This window comes from Hippoglossus hippoglossus, chromosome 16 (genome assembly GCF_009819705.1).
Source record: "Hippoglossus hippoglossus isolate fHipHip1 chromosome 16, fHipHip1.pri, whole genome shotgun sequence".
Classification (NCBI taxonomy): Eukaryota; Metazoa; Chordata; class Actinopteri; order Pleuronectiformes; family Pleuronectidae; genus Hippoglossus; species Hippoglossus hippoglossus.
Genome location: NC_047166.1, coordinates 1,655,962 through 1,679,670, shown reverse-complemented (window position 1 = coordinate 1,679,670; position 23,709 = coordinate 1,655,962). Strand labels below are relative to the sequence as shown.

The 23,709-nt window shown below is 45.5% G+C and overlaps 1 protein-coding gene across 4 annotated transcripts in view; it reads left to right on the top strand.

Annotated features, from left to right (window-relative positions):
- bbs9 (Bardet-Biedl syndrome 9) overlaps positions 1-23,709 on the top strand; it is a 133,426-nt gene that overhangs the window by 86,257 nt on the left and 23,460 nt on the right. For 3 of the 4 annotated variants that reach the window (XM_034611551.1, XM_034611552.1, XM_034611550.1), the window contains one exon: positions 6,345-6,455. The exons of the other annotated variant lie outside the window; for it this stretch is intronic. In XM_034611551.1, coding sequence (XP_034467442.1) covers positions 6,345-6,455 — 111 coding nt within the window. The remainder of the gene's footprint in view (positions 1-6,344; positions 6,456-23,709) is intronic. 4 annotated transcript variants of the gene reach the window in all.

The window sequence follows — 23,709 nt, the reverse complement described above, 5'->3', positions numbered from 1 at the left end:
CCTTTAGTCTGCTGCCAAAATTCACACACACACACACACGCACACACACACGCACCACAAACACACTGCGGCCTCAGTAAACAGTCGTTTGTTAGCCGTCTCACATGTTGCTTTTTCACCCGCCCGTAAACATACACATTTGTTTACGTTTCCAACAACACCGGCGGCAACCGTTTCCTTCCAAGACCGCAGAAGCATGCACGTGCACGTATACACACACACACACACACACACACTCACTGGGATACCACACAACAAGCCCCACTTCATTGCTGCAGAGTGTGTGTGTGTGTGTGTGTTGATATAAAATAAAAACCCTGACAACACACACCCACCTCTAAACACTCTGTGAATCTCGACTGTTAAATTCTCACCTTTTCTCTTAAAGCAGAAAAATCACACGTCTGAATTTATCTCGTTATCTACGAGCAGAAGGAGAAGTGAGCGCAGCCTGAAATGCAAAATATGTCAGTTGCTGTTTTTAACCAAGATAAATCTGAAAAGTTTTCCTGCACGTTGAGCTAAAAGTAACATTCTCAGTCTCAACATGTGTAACTGTTCCCATCAGTGTTATTCCTGATTTAATTCAGGTGACGTGGACAGTTTCTCTCCTCATCACACGACCTTCAGTTTCACCCCGATGACATCATTCAGACCAACTGGCTTCAACAGCTGCAGTCTGTACACACACACGCACACACACACACACGCACACACACACACACACACACACACACACACACGCACACACCTGGTGAAATCAGTGGTGTTTATCACAGGGTTCATTATTCAGCGTGCTGTCAGCGCGGCTTTGAAGTGAACTCAGCCACGGAGGTGTGTGTGCTGAGGCCTCCTCCCACACACACACTGTATATACACACTTTATCTCCCAACGAGACTTATTCTTCTGCAGTGAGAGACGCTTCCTGGCAGCGGCGAGTCTTCTCTGTCTCAGCTGCAGTAAATCTTCTGTAATAGTCTTTTGGGGTTTTTTTTGGCTTTGATCAGTTTCTCTCTTCTGTCTGTAAAGAGAAGAACGTTCTCCCGGCTCTGATGGAGGATCAGTCTGACGTAGAAACATTGGTTCTCGTGTAATAATTATTTGTTCTGTAGTCGACCTGCAGAAGAGACCGGAGCATTCACGTGTGTGTCAAAGTATATTAGCTTGATGCTAATTGTTTAAAATTACAATGAACAAATGTGTTTCGTTGTTGGATCAAGTACCAGCAGGAAACATTTCAGCGTAACACCACCTGTTTTTGTCTCCGTCCAAGTCAGTTTCAAAGACTTGTCCCCGACCTCGGTGTCATCGCCACCATGAGACCGTCTTGTTTTTGGTTTTAAGCTTTCTTCATATGGAACCCTTTCTTTGTTTGCGACTCACAGTCGGTCTCTTCATTTCACTTTCTTCTCTGCATCTCTGAATTCAGGACAAATCTCTGAACTCCTAAAGTCCATCACTTGACTCGTAGCTGTTGTGTAGTGTGTGTGTTCTCTGACACGTGGAGCAGGAAGTGCAGCTCCTTATGGTATCACTGGGGCGTTAATTGTGCTAATTTGCTGTCATCATGAACGCTCGCTCACACACGCACAGGCGGCGTTTATCATGTTTACACACTTTTCTGAAGCGTTTGCTGAAGAGAATAGAAACATGTTCTTCCGTGAGGGAGTTTCTCCTTCGCTCCATTCGAGTGTCTCAGTTCAGAGTGTGAGCCTGACAGGCTGTTTAGTGTCTGTAGGCAAACGTTGTGATGTTTTGAACTGAAAAAATTATAGGAATAAGTGTATTTGGTGTTTGACCTAATGATATGTTTCTCTTCTAATGAAGTCAGACACGTTTACTTATGTTTGATTGAAAGGAGGCCGACACAAAACTTGCGTGTGTGTGTGTGTGTGTGTGTGGCAGTGGCAGTTATTTTCACAGTGTTCCACTGGTAGCTGTGGTTTGGGGCCGACATCTATTTTAGACTTAAAGAGAGGGGAGAAGATGGGCTGCGTTTGTGTGCATATATATATATATCTATATATATATATATATATATATATATATATATGTGCGTGTGTGTGTGTGTGTGTGTGTGTGTGTGTTCAGAGGACACGGAGCAGAGGGAAATACATGCAGTATGTGTAAGTGTAGGTCAAGTCTGGTGTGTGATCCTGAGCAGCTGCCTTTGTTCTGTCTCTGTGGTGTTTGCAAATTGAAGAGTTCTCCTCCAGGAAGCTTTAAATACACCAGCGCTCGTCTATTTTTGAAAAGAATCGATCGTTACCTGAAGCTCATCGCTCAATAAATCTAAAACGTACGTTTCAGCGCGGGTGTGAAACTAAAAACTCACAAAACTAAAGACACATATTTTACACGAGGAGTCGTTGTCGCACACTTTTATGAAACGGCAGAAATCTCTTTTGATGATATTCAACATAAACACGACTGTGATTGTTTTGTACTGAAGAGTGTGTCCCAGCTTCAGACAGAAGAGATCAGGTGTCTCTCACACACACACACACACACACACACACACACACACACACGCACACACACACACACACACACACACACACACAGAGTTTATAAAGCATTCACACATCCTGGCTTTTGATGTGTGCAAATCTGTGGATCTAACAAACTGTGCGCGTACAAAGATGTGTACATCGAGGGGGGATTGAAATAGCGTAAAGCCCACAGCCAAATTGCTGGTAACCGCAGCAGCGCAGTGTCACCCCCATCTTCAGACCACAGCCCAGAATAAAGCAGGAATGCGCTGGTGTCTCCACACTGCGCAGACCAAGACAGAGCTGTCTATTGGAAGCAGCTTCACCCTTCGACCGAGCTGTCCAGAGCTGTTCCCAAAGTGGCCCGGAGCTGTCACACAGCAGCCAGACGCTCCCACACTGTCCCATAATGTCCCAAACTGTCACAAAATGGCTCCGGATTTCTTCACGCTGTCCTCAAATTGTCGCTGACTGGCCCAAACTGTCCCCATCTATATACAAACAGACCCACAAATGTCCCAAATTTCTCAGACCGTCCCCGGCTCTGTCTAAACTCCCCTCAAAATTGCCCCAAGCTGTCCAAACAACCTTTTAAAGTGGCACAAACCTTCCTTTACTAGCTTAAAAATGTCAGTTTCAGATTTACCCTAAACTGGATTGAACCACACTGTATCTAAACGGCCTCTAAACATCTGCACATGGACCCTGAACCTCGCACACTGCTCCTTAAATCTCCTTAAATGCCTCTGAGCTGTAGGAATTTTTATAACTGCACAAAACATTCCCAAACGTGTGACAAAATCTTCTCAGGCTGTCCCAGAGCACTTTATGAAAACCATTCACCTTTCCCTCCTCCGAACGCTCTCCAGACACCGTTCCTCCCGTCCAGCTGTCGGCAGAGCCTCTCACAGCTCGGACACGGTGTTGTTGTGTTTATCTGCCCCTGACGGGTTTGGTTCAGTTTCCTGCAGCATCACACTCGCTCCTCATCTTTCAGGATCTCAGTAGAAACACTGTGAGGAGAAGGGATTGTACTGATGCTGGTTGGAGTATCTCCAAGCTGTTTCTTAAAACCTGCAGAGTGGCTGTGAACTCTTTCAGATTCAGGGGTCGTCCACAGTCTTTAATAACTGAGAGCGGAGACGTCCCGGTGACTTTAACAAGCTGAGGAGCCGAACACGCCGCTGAATGTTAACGGCCTTACGAGAGAGAGAGAGTGAGCAGGTTTCACATTCCTGTCGCTGCACAACACAACGATGAGTAATAAAGATGGACGACGCGTCTCCACTTCCTCCTGTCGTACAGAAATAGAGCTAAACTATCTTAGATAGCGGTGATATCATCCTGAGCAGCAGAGCTTGTGGGTGCAGCTACACTTTAGATCCATAAGTTTGACCAATCGTAAGTTACTCAGTTGTTAATTATGAAGTTTCACCTGCTTCACAAAGTGAAGTGAGAACAACAAAGTATTTAATGTGCAGTTGACATGATTTTTTAGTTTGGAACAGCTTGAAGAAAATAAACTTGTACATTTTCATCTGATGTTAATTTGCTCCTTAATTAATTTCTCCTACTTTTTCGGACGACCTCCATCTGCCACTATCCCAACTTCAACCCTGTGTGTGTTACAGTTTGTCCAACTTCTACAGTTACACTAACGTTACACATCCACAGGTTCACCCTGCTTCTATTTCTACTCTATATATATATCATCTGCCGTGACCACCATCGCTGCCATTATTCTTGTACAAGCTCTATAACATAACAACTATAATTACAGTGTCATCTTCCATTCCACTGCTTTTCTCGGGTGTTGAAGTGTGATGTGGTGCAGAGGATAGAGTCTAAATCTCAGGGTTGTCTAAAACTGATAACCCGAGCGTTGAGACAGATATAGACGTGGCCGCGGCCGAGGGAAACGCAGATACACACCGCAGCACCATCCGGGCGGTGCTACGCCTACTATTTACAGAGCGGGAGAGAGGGATGAGAGGGAGGAATGCACGAGAGGTCAGCTTGAAGAGACAGGCTGTGTGTGTGTGTGTGTCTGTGTGTGTGTGTCTCTGTGTGAGTGTGAGAGAGAGTGAGAGAGAGAGAGAGTGTGTGCATGATGTGATTTTGTTTCAGAGTGGCTCCAGAGGTGGGCTATTTCCTTACCTCATGTTGATGTAAGACTGAGGCTAAAACACACACACACACACACACACACACACACACACACACACACACACACACACACACACACACACACACACACACACACACACACATTCCCCGTGAAATTGTGAGACAGCGTTAAAAGAAATGACTCCCCCTAGAAAAACACCTGCCCAATTAAGAGCGAGGCATATCCCATTTCAAACAAGTGTGTGTGTGTGTGTGTGTGTGTGTGTGTGTGTGTGTGTGTGTGTGTGTGTGTGTGTGTGTGTGTGTGTGTGTGTGTGTGTGTGTGTGTGTGTGTGTGTCAGAAGCCACAGGCTGTGCTCTCACCAAAGAGAACACGATTGGGTTTAGAAAAGGCCAGGATAAATATTAGAGAGGACTTAAGGTAATCTGTGCACACACACACACACACACACACACACACACACACACACACACACACACAGATGAAGACGCAGTGGGGGAGATGGAGACACACACACATTCTCAGACACCTTAAGGGAGTCACGATGGCAGACACACACACACACACACACACACAGTCTCGTACATGCTCAAACACACACGACACAAAGGCACGTGTGTTCGGTGCATGTTAAATGAAAGTACCGTGAAACTGGACACAATCCTCGGGAAGGAGAGGAAATGAGGAGAAAGGGAGGGATGAAAGGGGGGGGGGTGGGAGGAAGGAGAAATGGACATGAGACAAAGAGGTGGAATACAGAGGGTGAGGAGGATGAACAGAAATAAAGACAAGAATAGACGAGGAAGCAGGACAGACAGAGAGAAGATGGAGGAATGGATGAGGAGGGGAGGAGACGTAAAGGAGGAGACAGAGAGGGGAGGAGAGTAATGAGGATGGGGGGGGTGAAGAGGAGACAGAGAGGTGAGACGCTGAAGAGACAAGGCGTCCAATTCATCGGCCTCAGGAGCTCCCTAAACCCAGACTGATCCATGGGATTCAAGCAGGGATTTGGTCGCACACGCACACACACACAGACACACACACACACACACACACACACACACACACACACACACACACACACACACACACACACACACACACAAGTAAACATCTACATTTAGAATTTTTTTTCAATAAATGCAGACGAGCACACATAATTTAGAAAAGCAGGAATAACATAAAAAAGCTGTTTTCTGGACGTCGAGCTCTTTACCACATATTATTTGTAGGAGGAAAATACGAATCCATTATTTGTTATTGACCAACATCTTAATTGTTATGATGTGTAACAATAAAATGCAACTTAGTCGTCGGTCACAGTTGAAATGTTCCACTGACTAAACCGTAGTTACTTGTGTGTAAGTCCCGGTGTGACCTCGATCAATAGAATCAACTGATCACTGTGGTAGTGGAGCTTCGGCATCGACGTCCAGCCGATACATGTCATCAGCTGTCAATCATGACGTCTCAGCCCCTTTGTATTTCATCAAATTAAAACCAAACTTATCAGAAACAAACACTTGAACAAACAACACGTGGTCGCTGCTGTCGATGTGTAAACAAAGTCCTCCCCGGGACACGTCTCTCATGAAGGGACGCAACTTAAACTCTGGCCTCTTTAATGAAGTGGCTGACCGGCGGCTGCAGACTCACTGAGCAGCTGTGGATCTGTACATGTGAAGCATTCGCTCAGAAACGGGATTCTCTCTCTGTCTTTCAGGAGGTGTTGAGCCCATTGCAGAGGGGCCTGGCGGGGGGGAGGAGCTGGAACTTCAACAAGAGGTCACCAAGTTCATCAAGAAGAAACAGCCGTCGAAGAAAGTCAAGAAAGGTCGGTCGTCTCCTTTGTACTTTGCTCTTTCTCCTTCTCATCTGTTTGTGGGCCTGACTTCCCCCTGGCTCTCACGCCCCTCAGCGGCTCTGCTGCCGCTCGGCACATTTCAAGCCGAGCGTATCAGAATGCATCACCGCGGCGATGCATCCGCAGCTTGTCAGTAAATCCTGAGCAGAGCCCTGACACCGATATCTGTTCTCTGTCTGTCACACTGTTGTAATCCACCTCTATTTTCCCTCACGGCACAGCGCTGCCTCTCATCTGTTATCCTCACATACCGCTTTGACTGCCGCTGGCTCGGCCCCGACAGAATCAGCATGGTTCGGATTCTAGTCGAGGCCAAAAGATGAAATCACACAATAAATTTCGTTCCGCAGATGCATCATGGGTGTTCGTAGTGTTTCCCAAAGAGCTGCGCGCTCTGAGTTATATCCCCCAGTTTTACTGCACTGTTCATATTTCTGCTGGATGGGTAAAGTCTCACTTTGAAACCTGCCGTCATGTCCCAGCTGGAACTGCAGCACTTTGTCAGCGTGGCTAAACGGCAGGAGGACGCATGTGCCCAGTGTGTGTTGCCTACACAACCCGATGCAAACATAGTGTAAACTGTGTCTCCGTCATTTTCACGTTGGGCTCCATCCAGGTTGTGTCGTAGTTGTTGAGTTTTCTGAACACAGCCTGGATGAGGCTTTGCATTGTGAGGACTTAAGAACTGGATTTCATGAGACTGTAACCCCCAGCATGCACTGGGGCAATATGCAGCTGGCAGTGACGCCACAACTCCGAGTGTGAAGCCATGTTATTTCCACCGAAACCAGTAGATGTCCTCCTTTGTTTCGCATCTCATTCACCAGCCCATCCACCTTTTAACCAGTTGTTAGGAATGAGCTCTTAGACGTGAACTTTTCAAAGTTTCTCTTTCAGATATATTTGCATTTTACCAGATTCACGTCCATCACGTGGTAGAAACGTCATCAACACGCCCGCTCACTCGCTCCTGAGCAAGTGACTCACGTTCTCTCGTACAGCTCCAGTAGAACGCTTCAACCAAATGTGTGGACTTCAGTTCATGTCTGAAAGCAGGTTTATAGTCAGCGCTCAGTCTTTCAATGCTCCTGGAGATGTTCTTCACTGATGTGGTTATAATCACAGTGAAGGACGTCCTGTCATCATCACAGTGTTATTGCTACAGACGGAGTCTTCCGGAGTGGAGGTGCGAGCGTGTCCGGTGTTGCTCGCTCACTGTTGCCAGGTCTACACTGTTTCTCCGTTTGGGGAGTTGGACCTCGCTCCCGTCCTCCACTCGGAGTCTGCTGTGTCTCCTTCTCACTCTTCTCTTCTCGTTATGTTTGAGTCCACGTGGCTCAACTCTCAGTTTGTCCTTCTGTCATTTGACCGACAGTCACATCAGGTCGGCAGCAGAGATATCTGCTCATTTAGCCCAAGTTCTGACCCTTCCTCCATCCTGTTTCATGAGTTTGTCTGAGGTGGATAGATTCGCTTTGATGGGCTCTACTTTCGTGTGTGTGTGTGTGTGTGTGTGTGTGTGTGTGTGTGTGTGTGTGTGTGTGTGTGTGTGTGTGTGTGTGTGTGTGTGTGTGTGTGTGTGTGTGTGTGTGTGTGTGTGTGTGTGTGTGTGCGTGCATGGTTAATCCACTCCGGCGTCACCACTAATGAGAGGGGGAGGTGTGGGAGACACATAAAGGGCGACACAGGGATGTTGATATACCCTCATATACAGTACACACACACACACACACACACACACACACACACAGAGTAAGGTAAGAACACTGCTTTAATGTGTGTCACATCAAGTCTTATCACTGTTCATTTAGAAACACATCTGTACTGATCTGAAATCAGCTGATAACGTATCAAGTGACAGTGAAGTGTTTGTGCTCTGGCGGCAAAATCCCCCCCAAAAGCCTTCTGGGTTTACAGGGCAGCGCACAACTCTTATAAATCCAGGGAACAAGGCAGAAGAGAACAAATCAGTTCAAAGCTCTTATTTTTCAAACAAAGACACACACACACACACACACACACACACACACACACACACACACACCTTCCGCCTACCTGTCTATGACTTGAAAGTAATTAGGCGCCATGCCAAACCCCGCACCCCTCACACAAACCTCTGTTAGGGTGCATGGCGACCGGAAAGAACATTAGGTCGACTTGAAAGACATCAAAAGGCGTCAGAGAGAGAGAGAGAGAGAGAGAGAGAGAGAGAGAGAGAGAGAGAGAGAGAGAGAGAGAGAGAGAGAGAGAGAGAGAGAGTGGAGCAAGCTCTCTCTTCCTCTCCTCAGCTTGAAGGAGGGATGAAAGAGAGATGAAAGGGAGAGTGTCTTCCTTCTCCCCTTTCTGCATCCTTCTTGTTGTTCTGCTCCTCCCATGCAGCCCACCTGGGATCACAGACACCATCCAGGGCACAGACACACACACACACACAGACACACACACACACACACACACACACACACACACACACACACACACACACACACACACACACACACACACACACCTGGATACAGATGCACAAACTCGAACAAGAAAGTCCAGGTCCTCCGCTGAGGCCGAACCATCCTACACCTGATTTTGATTGAACAGGAAGTGATCTGACATCTAAAGATGTGAGTCTGCACTTTGTCCACTTTCATCATCCTACTAAATGTGCCTGACTTTTTAAAGTTATCAGTTTAAATATGATTGAACTACCGACTTTATACAGATGGACAACGTGTCTCCACTTTCTCACACTATCCACAGATGAAGCCAGAATAACCGAGCGCTGGCGTCTTGTGCGAGTGACGTTATTCTGGAGCCCGTCTGTGCAGCAGCGAGCGGAGGATGTTAATATCATCAAATAACTAACCCTCTCTCACAGAGACACACACAGACACGCAGACACACACAGACACACACAGACACACACACACACAGCACAGTGACGTCCTCTGGTCTCTGGATCTTTGAGTCGCACGAGGACCCATCAGGCCCGGTGTCAGTCTGCGGTCAGTGTTCTCATTAAGCCACATTATGTCCCATCACAGCCACTGTAGATTTATGCTAACGGCTCTCAGCCACTCACGAGCGGCCGTGCGTTCTGGTCTCCAGCTGCAGGGACACTGCACCTCGTGTGTTTTGGCATCGCAGTGGGTCAGAATCAGCCGTTCAGACATGTCCCTGCTGCACCTTGCACATGTTACCATTAGCTGTTCGCCTTCGTCCATTAGTAACGTCCTTTGTGCATTAGCGGCGGCTGAAGCTTTATCTATTAGGGGCTGAATCCAGATAAGAGCCGTTTTCCATCACTGACGGTTTTTATTAGTGCAAGTAGAAAACGGAGATACAGAGAAAAAGACGAGTCACAGAGGGACTTTTAATCTTTGAGATTTTAGAGTTGTTCTGTAGAACCTGCTTGGACTCAATGGAGCTGCCAACTAATCTGAATGATTTAAAGTCATGGATGTTTTTATGATCAACTCAACACAGAAGATGTTTTGAGCGTTTTAATTTGACAGCACCTTTTATCACACATGACATTTTTCTAACTAAAACTGCAGCCCCTTTATTTGACAGGAAACACGACCAGTTTTCTGACATGAACTCCAGAAGAAAAAACACACAACCTTTCATAAACGAAGAAGCAGCAGGAGATTATCAAGTCAGACATGTTCATAACAACAGAATGATCTCCGCTGTGCGCCCTTGTGCGTCGCAACCTTTCAGCCATTGAGTGGACGAGTCCCCACTAACTGTGAACTGTGGTTCTGAGGGTTGTTTTTAGTCAAACTGGGGACAGTATCAGCCACATTCATATGGAATTCTGTATTTTCACCATCATTACATTCACACAGTTGCTGTTGCTTTTGTATTCAGCGCCACAGTGACCCTCATTAGATTCTACATAAAAGTTATTCCAGTTTCACCCAGTTAGACATATTTATATATGGGGGTTGAGAGTTCTGGTATCAGATCTGAATAAATGATAATGTGTTGGAAGGCAGAACCTTTTTTATTTGTTCCCAGAAAAGTTTCTGCCTTTGAAAGGTTTGTTGGAGTCCCCTGGTGATTTCAGAAGCTCATGCAGCTCCTGCAGCTCGAAGCAAACTGTGACTCTGAATCTTTGTAATTAAAGGATTTGGCATGAAAACGTGTAGTTTAGATATCAGCAGAGTTACAGTTTGCCCTCGGGCAGCTCTGAGTGGGAGTCGACTTTCAGGAACCTGGCTTCAATTTGTTTTGTGTTAGTTTCAAATTCTATATCTGTGCTCTGATGTATATGACATGTGCAGCCACATCCTCCTTCTGTTTTATGTGGATAGAGAGATAAATGGATGAGGACGAACTTCCCTCTCGTCTGCACCTTCCCTTTCTCTCCCAGGTGACTTGTGTTGTCAGCAGCGGAGAGAAGCTGCTCAGGTAATGAAACTCGTAGTGACTCAGCGAGCGTCTGTGTTCGGAGGCCGGAGGAGGCTTGTACTAACACGGCTGAGTTACACAGTCCTGCTGTTTGAGTCTGTCTGTTAGATTAGAAAAACACAGAGAACAGAGCTGCAGTATCAGCTTACAGTCGCACACACACACACACACACACACACACACACACACACACACACACACACACACACACACACACACACACACACACACTGCGGCTGCTATTCACATCCAGCTTCTGCACACACACACACACACACACACACACACACAGACACACACTCAGTGGGCAGGTTTCCTCATCCTGAACAGGATCCTCCCGGGCCGTGGCCAGAACTTCTGACCCATGGACTTCTGTTCTGGCCGTGTGTGTGTGACAGAGTGTGTGTGTGTGTGCGCGTGCATGTGTGAGACAGTGACAGATAGAGGTCTCTCTATTCCCAGCTCGTCCCCCATGAATTAGAACACAGATAGAAAGTGAACCCTTGTTTAGCCATCACACACACACACGTCTTTTTAAGTGTCCTCGCAGATGGGAAGTAAAATATGTTGCGTATGAAACCAAGCTCCAATGATGCATGTGTGTGGTGCACGTGATGGAAATCCAGAGTGTTGGATGGTGTCTATAGTAAGAGGAGGTGTGGTCATTACAGTCATTACTGTCATTACAAACAAATAAACAAACGACAGACAGGAACATCTTAAACTTAGTTCATTTTGTCATTTTTAATAAGTGATGATCTGATTCCATTCAATGTCAATAAATGATAATATAGATTTTCTTTTTATCTGTCAATTGTTAAGATGACCTGCTGTAAATGAGCCGATAATATGTGCAAATGGAAAATGTATTTATTAAAAACTTACCTATAATCCAAAGATGCCAGAACTAAAGTAAAAACCATCACATTTCCATCTGAGTGCTGAGTTTAAATCTTGAACTCAAAGCGACGCTGAGGCGACGTCACAGGCTGAAGCAGAAGATGAACAGTGTAAAAAAGATTTGAATCTTAAAAGCCTCTTACGGGGAATTACAATCAGATTTCAGCTGATTAAGCTGGTTTGTTTCAGGAGTGTGACAGATTCATGAGAAACTGCAGCTCTTCTGTCTCAAGACTCTGTTTCCTCTCTTCTACTAAAACAAATACAGACTGACAGTGTTTCCAGATCAGTTTAGTGTCAGGAGCAGTCAGAGAAATGATCTTTTACTTTCTCAACTTCCTTTGAATCGTCTTATTGTCATCTTCAGTATAAAGATGAATGTTTTCTAATAATAATATAAACCTACAACATTTATAATTTGCTATCATGACAGATATCTTAACACAAAATCTCCAGTTCTGTTTTCCTGGGTTTAGCTGCATGTTGCGACGCCACAAGAGTTTGTATTTTTGCCTCATCGGGGGGGTTTGCATGGTATTTAAATTGATGCGGTGTGTTCACCAAATTACAGCTGGTTTTCAAGCGCCTGTCCCCCGAGTCAAACATGTCAAGTGCTGGGTTCTCAAAATAAAACAGCTCGCTTCACATTTTCCCGCTCGTCACGTGTGGGCTCCCCCTCCCGAGTGGAAGAGGCCGTCGGGCGTCGAGCTCCACGCGTCCAAATACTTGTCAGACGCCTGAGATCCAGGTCCTCGTCGAGCTGCGAGCTCCTGGGATCCGGCTGGGAACGAATCAACCTGCATCCAACTACATCAAGAAGAAATCCACCATGTCCACGTTTGTCAAGAGAGTCGTCACTAAACCCAAGTTACGTCGAGCAAACGTTCAGGGGGAAACAAAGAGGCAACACTGACTTTGAAACTTAGGTCTATGCTTAGGTAAAAACACTCAGCACTCAAAGATGTTTTTCCACATGACGTCTAGTGTCTTCTCATCACTCACAGGAATTTAGTTTTGGTTGACAAATTGAATTTAGGCGTAAAACACAAAAAATATCAAATCTGAAACGCTTTAAAAAGTCACAAAATTCATAGACGTCCTCAGTGGAAGCTCTCGTGACAAATGACACTTAGCGATGTGGTATTTATTTTCTGAAAAGAGAAAAAGGACTCGTCTATCGTAGACATGAGCTCAGAGCAGAGGGACAGACGGACCCTCCTGTACTGGTTGAACTGGGAATGGAAGGTCGCGTCACCTCCTGGCTGTTTTTTAATCTCTGTGCTTGTAGCTTCTCAACAACATTTTTAGGTAGCAACATTTGCTCTCGTGCTGTAACTCCGAAGCCCGTGCGTGCCAACAATATCTCCGCCGCACGGCTATCACGCCATCTCCCGAGCTATTTGTTGGCCCCGTTGTGTTGACGGAGCGCTGATGAGATGCTCGGCTGTTTAATGTGTGTGTAATGTTCCACTAATGTCTCTGCAATGACATTATCAGATCAGCTATTCTTGGCCAGAGGATAATGCTCGTGGTGATTACAGACAGAAATGGGGATAGCGTTCCAAATATTTGTTGCCTGGTTGGGTAACAGGCTGGACTAATGCTTATGGACCTGTGGCACCCGGCAACGGAAAAGTTCAGCGGTTCTGATCCCTACAACAGCCGCTAAGTCCCGTCAGTGACCTTGTGTCGGGACAGCTCACTCATTTGGAAATATGTCTGAGATAAAAGCTGTGGAAAACCAGTGTAAAAGATGGGGCCCTGGGGAATGTGCTATCTAGAAGTGTTCAAGGTTTCCTCCCACAGGCCAAAGACACGCAGGTTCGTTGTAATCGGCGAATTCAGATTTGCTCGTAGGTGTTAATGTGGATGTGAATGGTTGTTTGTTGCTATATGTCAACCCTGGCAACCTAACCTGGGTGTATCCCAGCTCTGACCCACTGACAGCTGGGATCAGCTCCACCGCCGAGACCCTATAAGGACAAGTGGTGGAGCTAATGGATGGATATCTCCTCCTTTATTAAAGTAGGAGCTTAACGAGCCAATAATGCGAGTCAATTCGCGGCAGCAACATCAGAAGACACTGCATCAGTTCATGATCAATCAATGCTCCTTCCACTTATAACATATTATACAGATACAGGAGCTGCTGGAACAGTGGAGCATCCAAACAACTTTAAGTTGAGTAATCATAAAAAGTTGCTCTCTGGGTTTTCATCAGGACTGAGATTGTAAAAACAGACAATAAAGTTCCTCAATCAGGGGAGGAAATGTCCAACATTCAAAAAGAAAACAGCTCAATGATATAAAACTGTCAACACGACGAAGAAAATAAAATGATATTGTGCTAAATTAATTGATCCCTCGAATAGTTTTCATTAGGGAATATTACCTGTGATTAAATATTCTCAGGTCTAGAGAACCTTGGAATATTTTATCCCAAATCTGCAGCCAAGTTGAAAGTGACCCTCCATGCTCCAGGGTTTTTATTAATTTATTCACAACAGGATATTCTATGATATGAAATTTGAAAATCTAGCAGTTCCATCTGTGTTAGTTTGTTTTTCTAGGACTGGATTCCCTCAGTTAGACTTTCTACACCTTCACCAACATTCACATACATCATTAAATGCAAGATATTCATCAAAGTGTCAAAACAGGAAAATGTGATTTTGCTTTAAGGTCTAAATCTCCATTTTTTATTTTTATTCTTTGCCTCTTTTGAAGCGTTGGTGCAGCAGAGAACTGCAGAATGATGAACTGTGTGTTTTTCCACCTTCAGGACGAGGAGACAATATTCAGAGTGAAATCACAGCAGCTGCTCAGGGGGAAATATATCAAGTGTTTATTAAGCCGCTGTGACGCAGCAATCTACTTAATCAAAGGTGTGTTGATAAGTCCTGTAAATTACGGCTAAAAGAGGGGGGGGGGGGGGATTTAAGGATGAAAGGGGGGGGGGGGCAGGAACTATTCCTGCTACGATAACCATCAACAAACCAGACAGTCTTCCAGAGGTGGAAACCCAGATGTGTGTGTGCCTGTGTTTCCCCTCAGGTCATGTAACATGTGGTAAGGAGGCGGTGTTTTTGCGGTAGTGTCCATTCAGGCTCCGGCTCCTGAGGGAACCTTCCAGAAGGAATGAACACTCTTCCTCTGGGAGGCCTGTGTAGGAAGTGCAGCTTCCAGCGGGGAGGAACCGGCCTTCACACCTCCTGCTGCTTTTCACATTAAGGCCACAGCAGCCATGTTACGGGATACAACCGTTAACCTACACTGCATTTTATGGTGGCTGCCGATGTGCTTCAAACATTTCACGGGTCAGTCCTGCTAAACAAGGTGTGGCCCCCATAGTTTTAAATAACGAAGTGCTCACTGTTTCTAATATCCAGTCAAATATCTAATTGAGAAACTGTCTAGAAATACAGCGTCAGCTTATTGTAGCAAACTCATCTTGTTATAAAACAGAAAAACAATGATTGAAATGTTTCGTACTATTAATCATACTAACACGGATTTAAATCAATACCGAAGAAAAACCCTTAATTTTCTTCATCTTTCACATGAAACTAACATTTAACTACTTTAGTTTAATAGTAACTTCTCTTTTCAGAAAGGTTAGCATGTGGCTACATGTACTACAAAGTTAAATTAAGAGATTCTTGGATCTGCTGCCTCCTCCGGATCTGCACCAAACTTTAATGGGCTCTTGTGTAGTTGTGTAGTTTTTGCGTAATCCTAACAAACAACACAAAAACCTGCCCTCCACAGCAGAAGTAATGAATTGTTGTTCTATAACAGTAACTCAAGTACTTTATTACTTCACTTTAATCCTTAATATCGGGTTCAGTTTGTTAATTTACATATTTATTATTTATTATTTGTCTCCGTTCTCGTCTAATAGAAATAAAGAAAAGATGTTTAACGTTAAAAACCTCACTTTTTAAAACACTGCTCTCATCAGCGATACAGAAATATAGTTGTTGAGTTCAGGGGCTGTTTTGTACTGTAGTAAAAGCCCCCCTTTGTTGCCCCAATCCCCCCATGAATCCCCTCCCCCCACTTTTTTAACAAGGGACCTTTAATTTGGCGAGAAGGAAGCAATGAATTGTGGAGTATACTTTTCCACGGGAGGCCTGGGAAGTGTAGGCCTCTCTCTCTCTCTCTCTCTCTCTCTCTCGCTCCTCGTCCCGTGCAGAACTCAATAGGTAACACATGTGGGACTGGAGCTGCTACCGCTCGCCTCCTCTCCGCTCTCTCTCTCTCTTTCTCGTTCTCTCTCGTTCTTCTACGCTCACTCACTTTCATAATCTTCGGAGGAGAGATGCTGGAGTAAGATGTTTGTCATTATTTATTGATGCATCAGTCTGTAAATCTGCACTAATCAGTCGTTAAGGCTCAAAAAGCCATTTGCGATGTGGAAGCAGAAGCTCGTGATGACAAACTCTCGTCTCAGCAGCTGCAGGGACCTGTTTCCATCCCAAAAAAAAAGATCTGCTAATCCCTTAAAGCATCGTTGGCCGAGAACCAAATGGCAGCCTGACAGAATTAGCAAGTAGCTGTAGAAGAAGGTGGAACATGTAGAAGTTACAGCCCTGGATCTGTTTGTTGATGGAGACTCAACCAGAGCTAAAAGGAGAGTAAATATTGGACTTTCATCCATTAGGTGGCCACAAACACAATTCAGAAATCAATGCTATGTCGGGTAGATGGTGTAAATAGGCCACTGTTTACCATGGCAGCTTATTTTAGCTCAGTCTGCTGCCCCCTAGAGGCCGAAAGGTCTGTTTATGCAGCTTTAAGAACCATGTTTTGTTTGTCGAGACGATTTTAGTTGATTTTAACCAGTTTGTAAACTTCCAACCTTTCACTTGGATTAGTTTAACTATGTGCACCTTACTGATCACCCCCTAAAGTGCACTGTGCGTTTCCATGTGAACCAATAACTCGATATATACACACAGGGGAACTATAAGTTCTTTGTGTGGCTCCTTTTTAATAATGTAAAGTACCAACTGGTGCATGTGAAAAAATACTTGAGACAGCTTTGAATATTAAACCTTAAGAAATGATTGTACAATAACAGCGACAGTGATATGTGCAGATTATTAGTTTTTTGTGTAATGTGTAATATGTGGGGGTTTATGGCAGCTTCTGTCTGTGTGTGTGTGTGTCTGTGTGTGTCTGTGTGAGAGAGAGAGTTTATCAGAGGAGACGTGTCAATTAACTGGGGGGTACAGAAGGCAGAGCCAGGGGTCAGAAGTCAGGGCGGGGGGGATTCGTCAGCTGTCACTAACTATAAAAACTTACTGTGTTCCCGTGCACATGTGTGTGCGATGGCAAGGTCCCAGTTGCGGGTCAGTAGCCACTGAGCCGAGACTGAGAACACATGCTTTTACACACACACACACACACACACACACACACACACACACACACACACACACACACACACACACACATTCCCAGCCCGCTGTGTGTGGTGACACCTTTCCCAACCAAAGCACTGACCACATGACATTAAACACGAAGCCTCGTTTCTGAATTGTTTGTAGAATCATCGTATTAATGGATGAAGTTGCGTCGCTGGTGAAATGAGTTGAGCTTGATGTGGATTTAATGTAAACATCCTCCGACAGACACCAACGGTCAGTAAAGTGTGTCCGGACTCCTTCAAACAACAGTAAAAGTGCGGCTGGTTCCAGAACTTGTCCGTTAATGTGATGGAGGCCGACTGTCTCCTGTATCCTCCACTCTGTAACCTTTAAACTTTAGTGTCTCTCAACAGAGAGTCCCTAATCGTCATCGAGGCCCATTCTGAACCCAGTGGCAGATCATCACTGTCACTACGAGTGCACTCACTTTTTGTTCATTAAATAAATCAGTTTACAACCTGATCATCTCCTGCTTAATGAATCTGCTGAAGCTGATTTCAGGGATTACTTGAATCCAGAAGCACGACCCCGACGTCCTTCTGGGAAACTCTCTTGAAGCATTTACTCTGTAAACAAAGGAAAAGTAAAATCCCTGTAATGTCCGACTGTAAATGATTCTTCTGAGGTAATGATTTCACTTTTCCTTCCTAGAGGTCTGGAAACTACCTGCTCCTCGGAGAGACTAAGTGTTTTCTCTAGCAGAGCGAGAAGTGATCAGTGTCAGTAGAAGTAGTCAGGTCACTTCTCTGTGTTGGCAACCACTCAAAACAAAGTACAGGCTTCAGACCGCAGACAGAAGCATTATGGGGACATACTGCCTCCCTCCCTCTGCGTCCTCCGTCCCTCCGTCCCTCCATCCCTCCGTCCCTCCGTCCCTCCATCCCTCCATCCCTCCGTCCCTCCATCCCTCCGTCCCTCCGTCCCTCCATCCCTCCGTCCCTCCATCCCTCCATCCCTCCATCCCTCCGTCCCTCCATCCCTCCGTCCCTCCGTCCCTCCATCCCTCCATCCCTCCGTCCCTCCATCCCTCCATCCCTCCGTCCCTCCATCCCTCCATCCCTCCGTCCCTCCGTCCCTCCATCCCTCCGTCCCTCCGTCCCTCCATCCCTCCGTCCCTCCATCCCTCCATCCCTCCATCCCTCCGTCCCTCCGTCCATCTCTTGCTCTTTTTCTTCCTGTAGTCATGTGTGTGTGTCCAGTAATAAGAGCAGTGTGTGTGTGTGTGTGATCACAGAGGACATGATTAGTTTCCTTCATTAGGCTAAAGGCTGGGCTTTGCTCCACGGCAAATATTGGGCCATGGAAATGAGAGACATTTACACACACACACACACACACACACACACACACACACACACACACACACACACACACACACACACACCTCGAACACTCATTTAATATGCACCCGCAGTCCTGGACAGGACGTTCCTCATTTATTCAATAAATGGTCATACACACACACACACACACACACACACACACACACACACACACACACACACACACACACACACACACGCAAGCAAGCACAGTCAGCACACATTTAAAATGCACACACACACAAACCCATGCAATCATATTCACACTTTGACACTCACACACAGAGTAAACACACACGCTCACAAAATCAAAACTCTGCAAACACACACTTACACAAACTGGCGGGCCGAATCCACACTGTCCATCTGCACCAGACACATAAACACACACACACACAACTTCCAACCACACACACACAGACACACACACGTGCCAAGGCAAGTGCAGGTTGTGGCTCGGCGGTGTGTTCCTGTGGCTTTAATTAAATCCAGCGATTAATGAGACCCGATCTTTTCCAGACCGACACACGTGTGCATGTATGTGTGTGTGTGTGCACGCCAACCACCTTCGCTGCTTCACCAGCCGAACTAGAGAGACAGGTACCTGCTGCTAATGCTGCTGCTCCTGTTATTAATACCAATGCTAATATTAAAACTTATAGTTAAGCTTCACAACGCTAAACACCGGGGATGCCTCAGTAGTAACGTAAAGTTGTAAAACAACACAACTGACAGTTCTCGTTGAATTGTGTGCAGGTCTGTGCAAATGCAAACTTCCACACACACTCATAAAATGTGTGTATCCATAGATTCACTTTCCCGTGTCCTGACAGAAACTCCCCATCACACACACACACACACACACACACACACACACACACACACACGCCTTGTGTAGCTATGTGCTGAGCTGGTGCTGCGCTGGCTGGTAGAGGAGGAAGAGGGTTTAACGTAGACAAAGACAGCCTGCCCCCCCCCACCACAGGAAGAGAACCTCTCCCGTGTGTGTGTGTGTGTGTGTGTGTGTGTGTGTGTGTGTGTGTGTGTGTGTGTGTGTGTGTGTGTGTGTGTGTGTGTGTGTGTGTGTGTGTGTGTGTGTGTGTGTGTGTGAGACCAAAGAGAGATCCCACATGCGGACAGTGTCAAGCTGATATGTGTGCATGAGCTCATTTCAAGAGTCTACAAATGACCATCTCTCACACACACACACACACACACACACACACACACACACACACACACACACACACAGTACTTTGTGCTGCTGGTTATATTGTGAGGTTTAGAGTTGGGAGGGAAACTCCCTCAGATAGAGGCCTTCACACACACACACACACACACACACACACACACACACACACACACAGCAATTTTTCCATCATTTGCGGTGCAGGGAGCTATGTCCCGATGTTTACGACACTGTATGTCTGTCTGGAAAAATGTAAGGCTGCTACGTGTTCGTAAGTTTGTGTGTATCTGTGAGTGTGTGTGTGTGTGTGTGTGCATGCGTGAAGGAATGAAGACTTTTCTTGGAAGCACCGAGCTTTGACGTTTGTGTACACGTCTGTGTTTGTGGTGTGTGTGCATGTCTAACTCGGTTTATGTGTTAGTCTGTTTATCACTGTGTGTTTTGGAGAAAGTGTTTATGCCGTCAAATTGGTCTTCCCTTCTAAAAACATGTGCTCACATGCAGTCGGTTAGGAGGCCTGGCTCGGCTGCTCCTCTCCCTTTCATCAGCCAGCGTCATATCTGCAGATGCATGAAAGCTGTTTGTCTCTGAAGCTTTACCAGAAGTTTAGAGTCGGGCTCCGTCAAAATCTGTCCTTTAATTCCTTCCATGACCAATCTACAGCTCCTTTTGTACACTCAGTTGTTTAGTTGTCTAAGTATTTGGCTCGTTTATCTAGATTTCACTCTCATTAATCGTTCATAAACTAGTCAGTGCAGTTCCCTAGGTCAGTGGTTTCCACTCTAGGGGTCAGGACCTCCTGGGATCCTCCGTAGACCAGACTGTCACATTTCGGTTCAGGCTTCGCGGCCTACGTGACCCACAAAGACGGCCTCTTGCGTGGGCTGCATAGACCATGGGGTCCTCTGAAGGAGGTGGACACATGTAAATGTCATACATGCTAAACACCAGAATGTTACCAGTGTTACTGGGACCGTGTTAGCATGCTTATCTTCACGTTTAGCTCAAAGCCCTGCGTCACAAAGCTGCTAGCATAGCTGTCGACTCTTGTTTATCCGCGATGCAGCCGACATGTTGGAGATATGATGAAGAAATACCTCGTTCTTGAGTTCACTATTTTTCATCTTCAAACACCAAACCCAGTCGTTAACAAGCGGTCAGCTGGTCTCTGCACTTTGTGGATGAATGGCCCCTTCCAGCCTGAAAACACAACGTTGGTCACCAAACACCAGGGTCAGTTTTCTTCTGTGGGTTTGGGGGGGGGGGTGTTTGATTTCATTTCTCAGATTCCATGTTGGTTCATGCTGCTCTGGAAGTGGCTCAGACAAATGTTTGGAATCACTGAGGTAGCTGAGATAGCTGAGGTATAATTATACGTGTGGTTCTTTGTCAAATAACCAATGTGAGCATTCCTGCACAGTCTCTCTTTTTATGGGTCAACCACAAACACAAACACACAAACACAAACACACATACACACATACACACATGCATTTATATTCTTTGGAGTACTTTGACACTTCTGGTGCGAGCTGTTTTTGTCGTGCAAGATGCACACTTCAAAGTGCGTATTCCAGAGAGAGAGAGAAATATCTGGTCAGTGCAGTTGACCAGATAATTATAAATTGAAACGTGTACAGAATACTATAGTTTACCCACTAACAGTTCACATGTACACACAGGCATGTGTGCTTTTATATTAAAACTCATTGTGGGAGTCATTTCCAAAGAAGACAAGTATTTTGGTGGAATGCAGACACACACGTTCGTTTACACACACACACACTCTCTCATACATATCCCCTTGAGTACCCTGTCACTATTGGATGTACACATCAAAGCCTACAATGTGTGTTATGCGTGTGGCGACAGACAGTAATTAACTGGGAACATCCCAGGGGGACCAGTCCTGACTGACTCCATCAATCAAAGCCAATCTGCTGCAACCACTGGAATGTCCCCAGGGAGTCTGCATGCTAACACTTTGTTAGCGCCTGAGCGTTGGTTAGGGTGTGTTTGTGTTTGTTTGCAACACTCGCAACTAAATTTGTTCAGTTAATTAAACATGAATAATCATGTCTGAGAAATCGAAACGTGTTTCTGTTTCACACGTTTCAAACGTATTCAAGCATTTCACAATCAGCACGGAACCTGTCTGAAAATCACCTGTTGCATCAACCGGTGTCGTAATCAGGTGGATTTGAACTATTCATGTAGAAGTTCAATGTTTTAACCTTTTTTAACTTTTATTGAATTAAAGTCATGTGGACTGTATTTCTTCATCATAAACAATAGAATATAACCAAACACATAAAGGAAAGAGTCGGTAGAATAATAATCCATCTGATGGTGATGATGGACCATCACTCTTTGACACAGTTGAAATCGGACAATCAGATTAATACTGATCACAGGAAGGACACTGAGGCTGGAAACAGGTGTGAGTGTGGGCGGGTTCAGAAAGATGATCGAGTTCATGTTTACACATCGCACGATAGGTCGATATAGTAAATATCGTGACAGGCCGACTCGGTGCTTGTTGTTATGAATAGAAAGTGAGTTCAGCAGTGTACATGCTAAACGACTGTAGAGGAAACACTGTGTGCAAAGTTCTGCAAAACAAAGAGGGGAAAATAACGTTTTCCGAAAATTAAACCTCAGTTTAATTGGATTTATCAAATTGCTGAAAGGACCCAGCTGGAGAGATGCTTTACAGTCAGAGCTGTAAGACGTCAGCTCATCCAATTCATCAGAATAACCTCATTAAAGAGTGACTGACGAAGCAGAGCGTCGCTGAGAGTCTCTCCTTGGGTCGTCCACTGGAGGTGTTTCCATGACAACAACAAAGAAAAGCTTCTCTTATATTTGTGACTTTAATCTGACATTTTAATTCCAGCTCATCAATGTTTTTATTTTAACCTACAATGACCCCAACACGTCATCGGTATGGATCGTATCTGTCCAGACAAAAAACACACACACACATTTAATGACAACTGTAGCCCAAGGTCTGTGTGTGTGAGTGTGTGTCTCTCTCTGTGTGTGTGTGTGTGTGTGTGTGTTTGGGACAGACATGGGGATATGAAGGGGTTAAGCAGGGAAGTGCTGGAGCCAGAGAGATTGACCCAGACATGACCTGCCTATGAGAACATGGTTTAGCTGCACACACACAGACACACACTGAGCAGCTCATCCTGAAATGATGAGGAGATGAGGAAGAGATAAAAGAGAGAAGGCCTGGCTGGTTTTCACTGCTGGAGGTGTAATATCACGTGTAAAAATATCCTCCAATTTCCTGTTATTTCACAGCCCAGACACCAGCAACGTAAAGGACAAGTTTAACGCTGACAATTCGACAAAAACTGTAAAACACAACTAATGTTTGTTTGTTTGCTTGTTTTTCTATCCTTGCATCTTGTTTCATAAAAATGGAAGATGTGGATCATAGTAAGCTGTTTATACGGAACAAAATATCGATTATATAGACAATCAAAGGTCGGAGCTGAGGCACTAAAGAATTTATCGGAAGCAGAACACATTTGTGCAGCTTGTTGTCTTATCAGTGAATCACGTGCGTTTCAAGTTAATCGTAACCTCCGGTGGTTTCGAGCAGCCGCCTCTGGTCCGGTCTGTCTGACCTCAAACTTACTTCCTGGCGTTGGACCAATCAGATAACCAGTCACCGGCGGTTTGGCAGCACATTGGCCGTGAATGGACTGAAATGGGGCCTGTTCGTCGTCATCGGCCGTTAGATTGGTGTGTGTGTGGTGAGTGTGTGTGTGTGGTGAGTGTATTTACTTTTTTGTACCTTTTCCAGCATAAACACTGACCTCGTCATGACCAGCAGACCTCATGGGGACCAGTAGACCTCATGGGGACCAGTAGACCTCATGGGGACCAGTAGACCTGATGGGGACCAGTAGACCTGATGGGGACCAGTAGACCTGATGGGGACCAGTAGACCTCATGGGGAC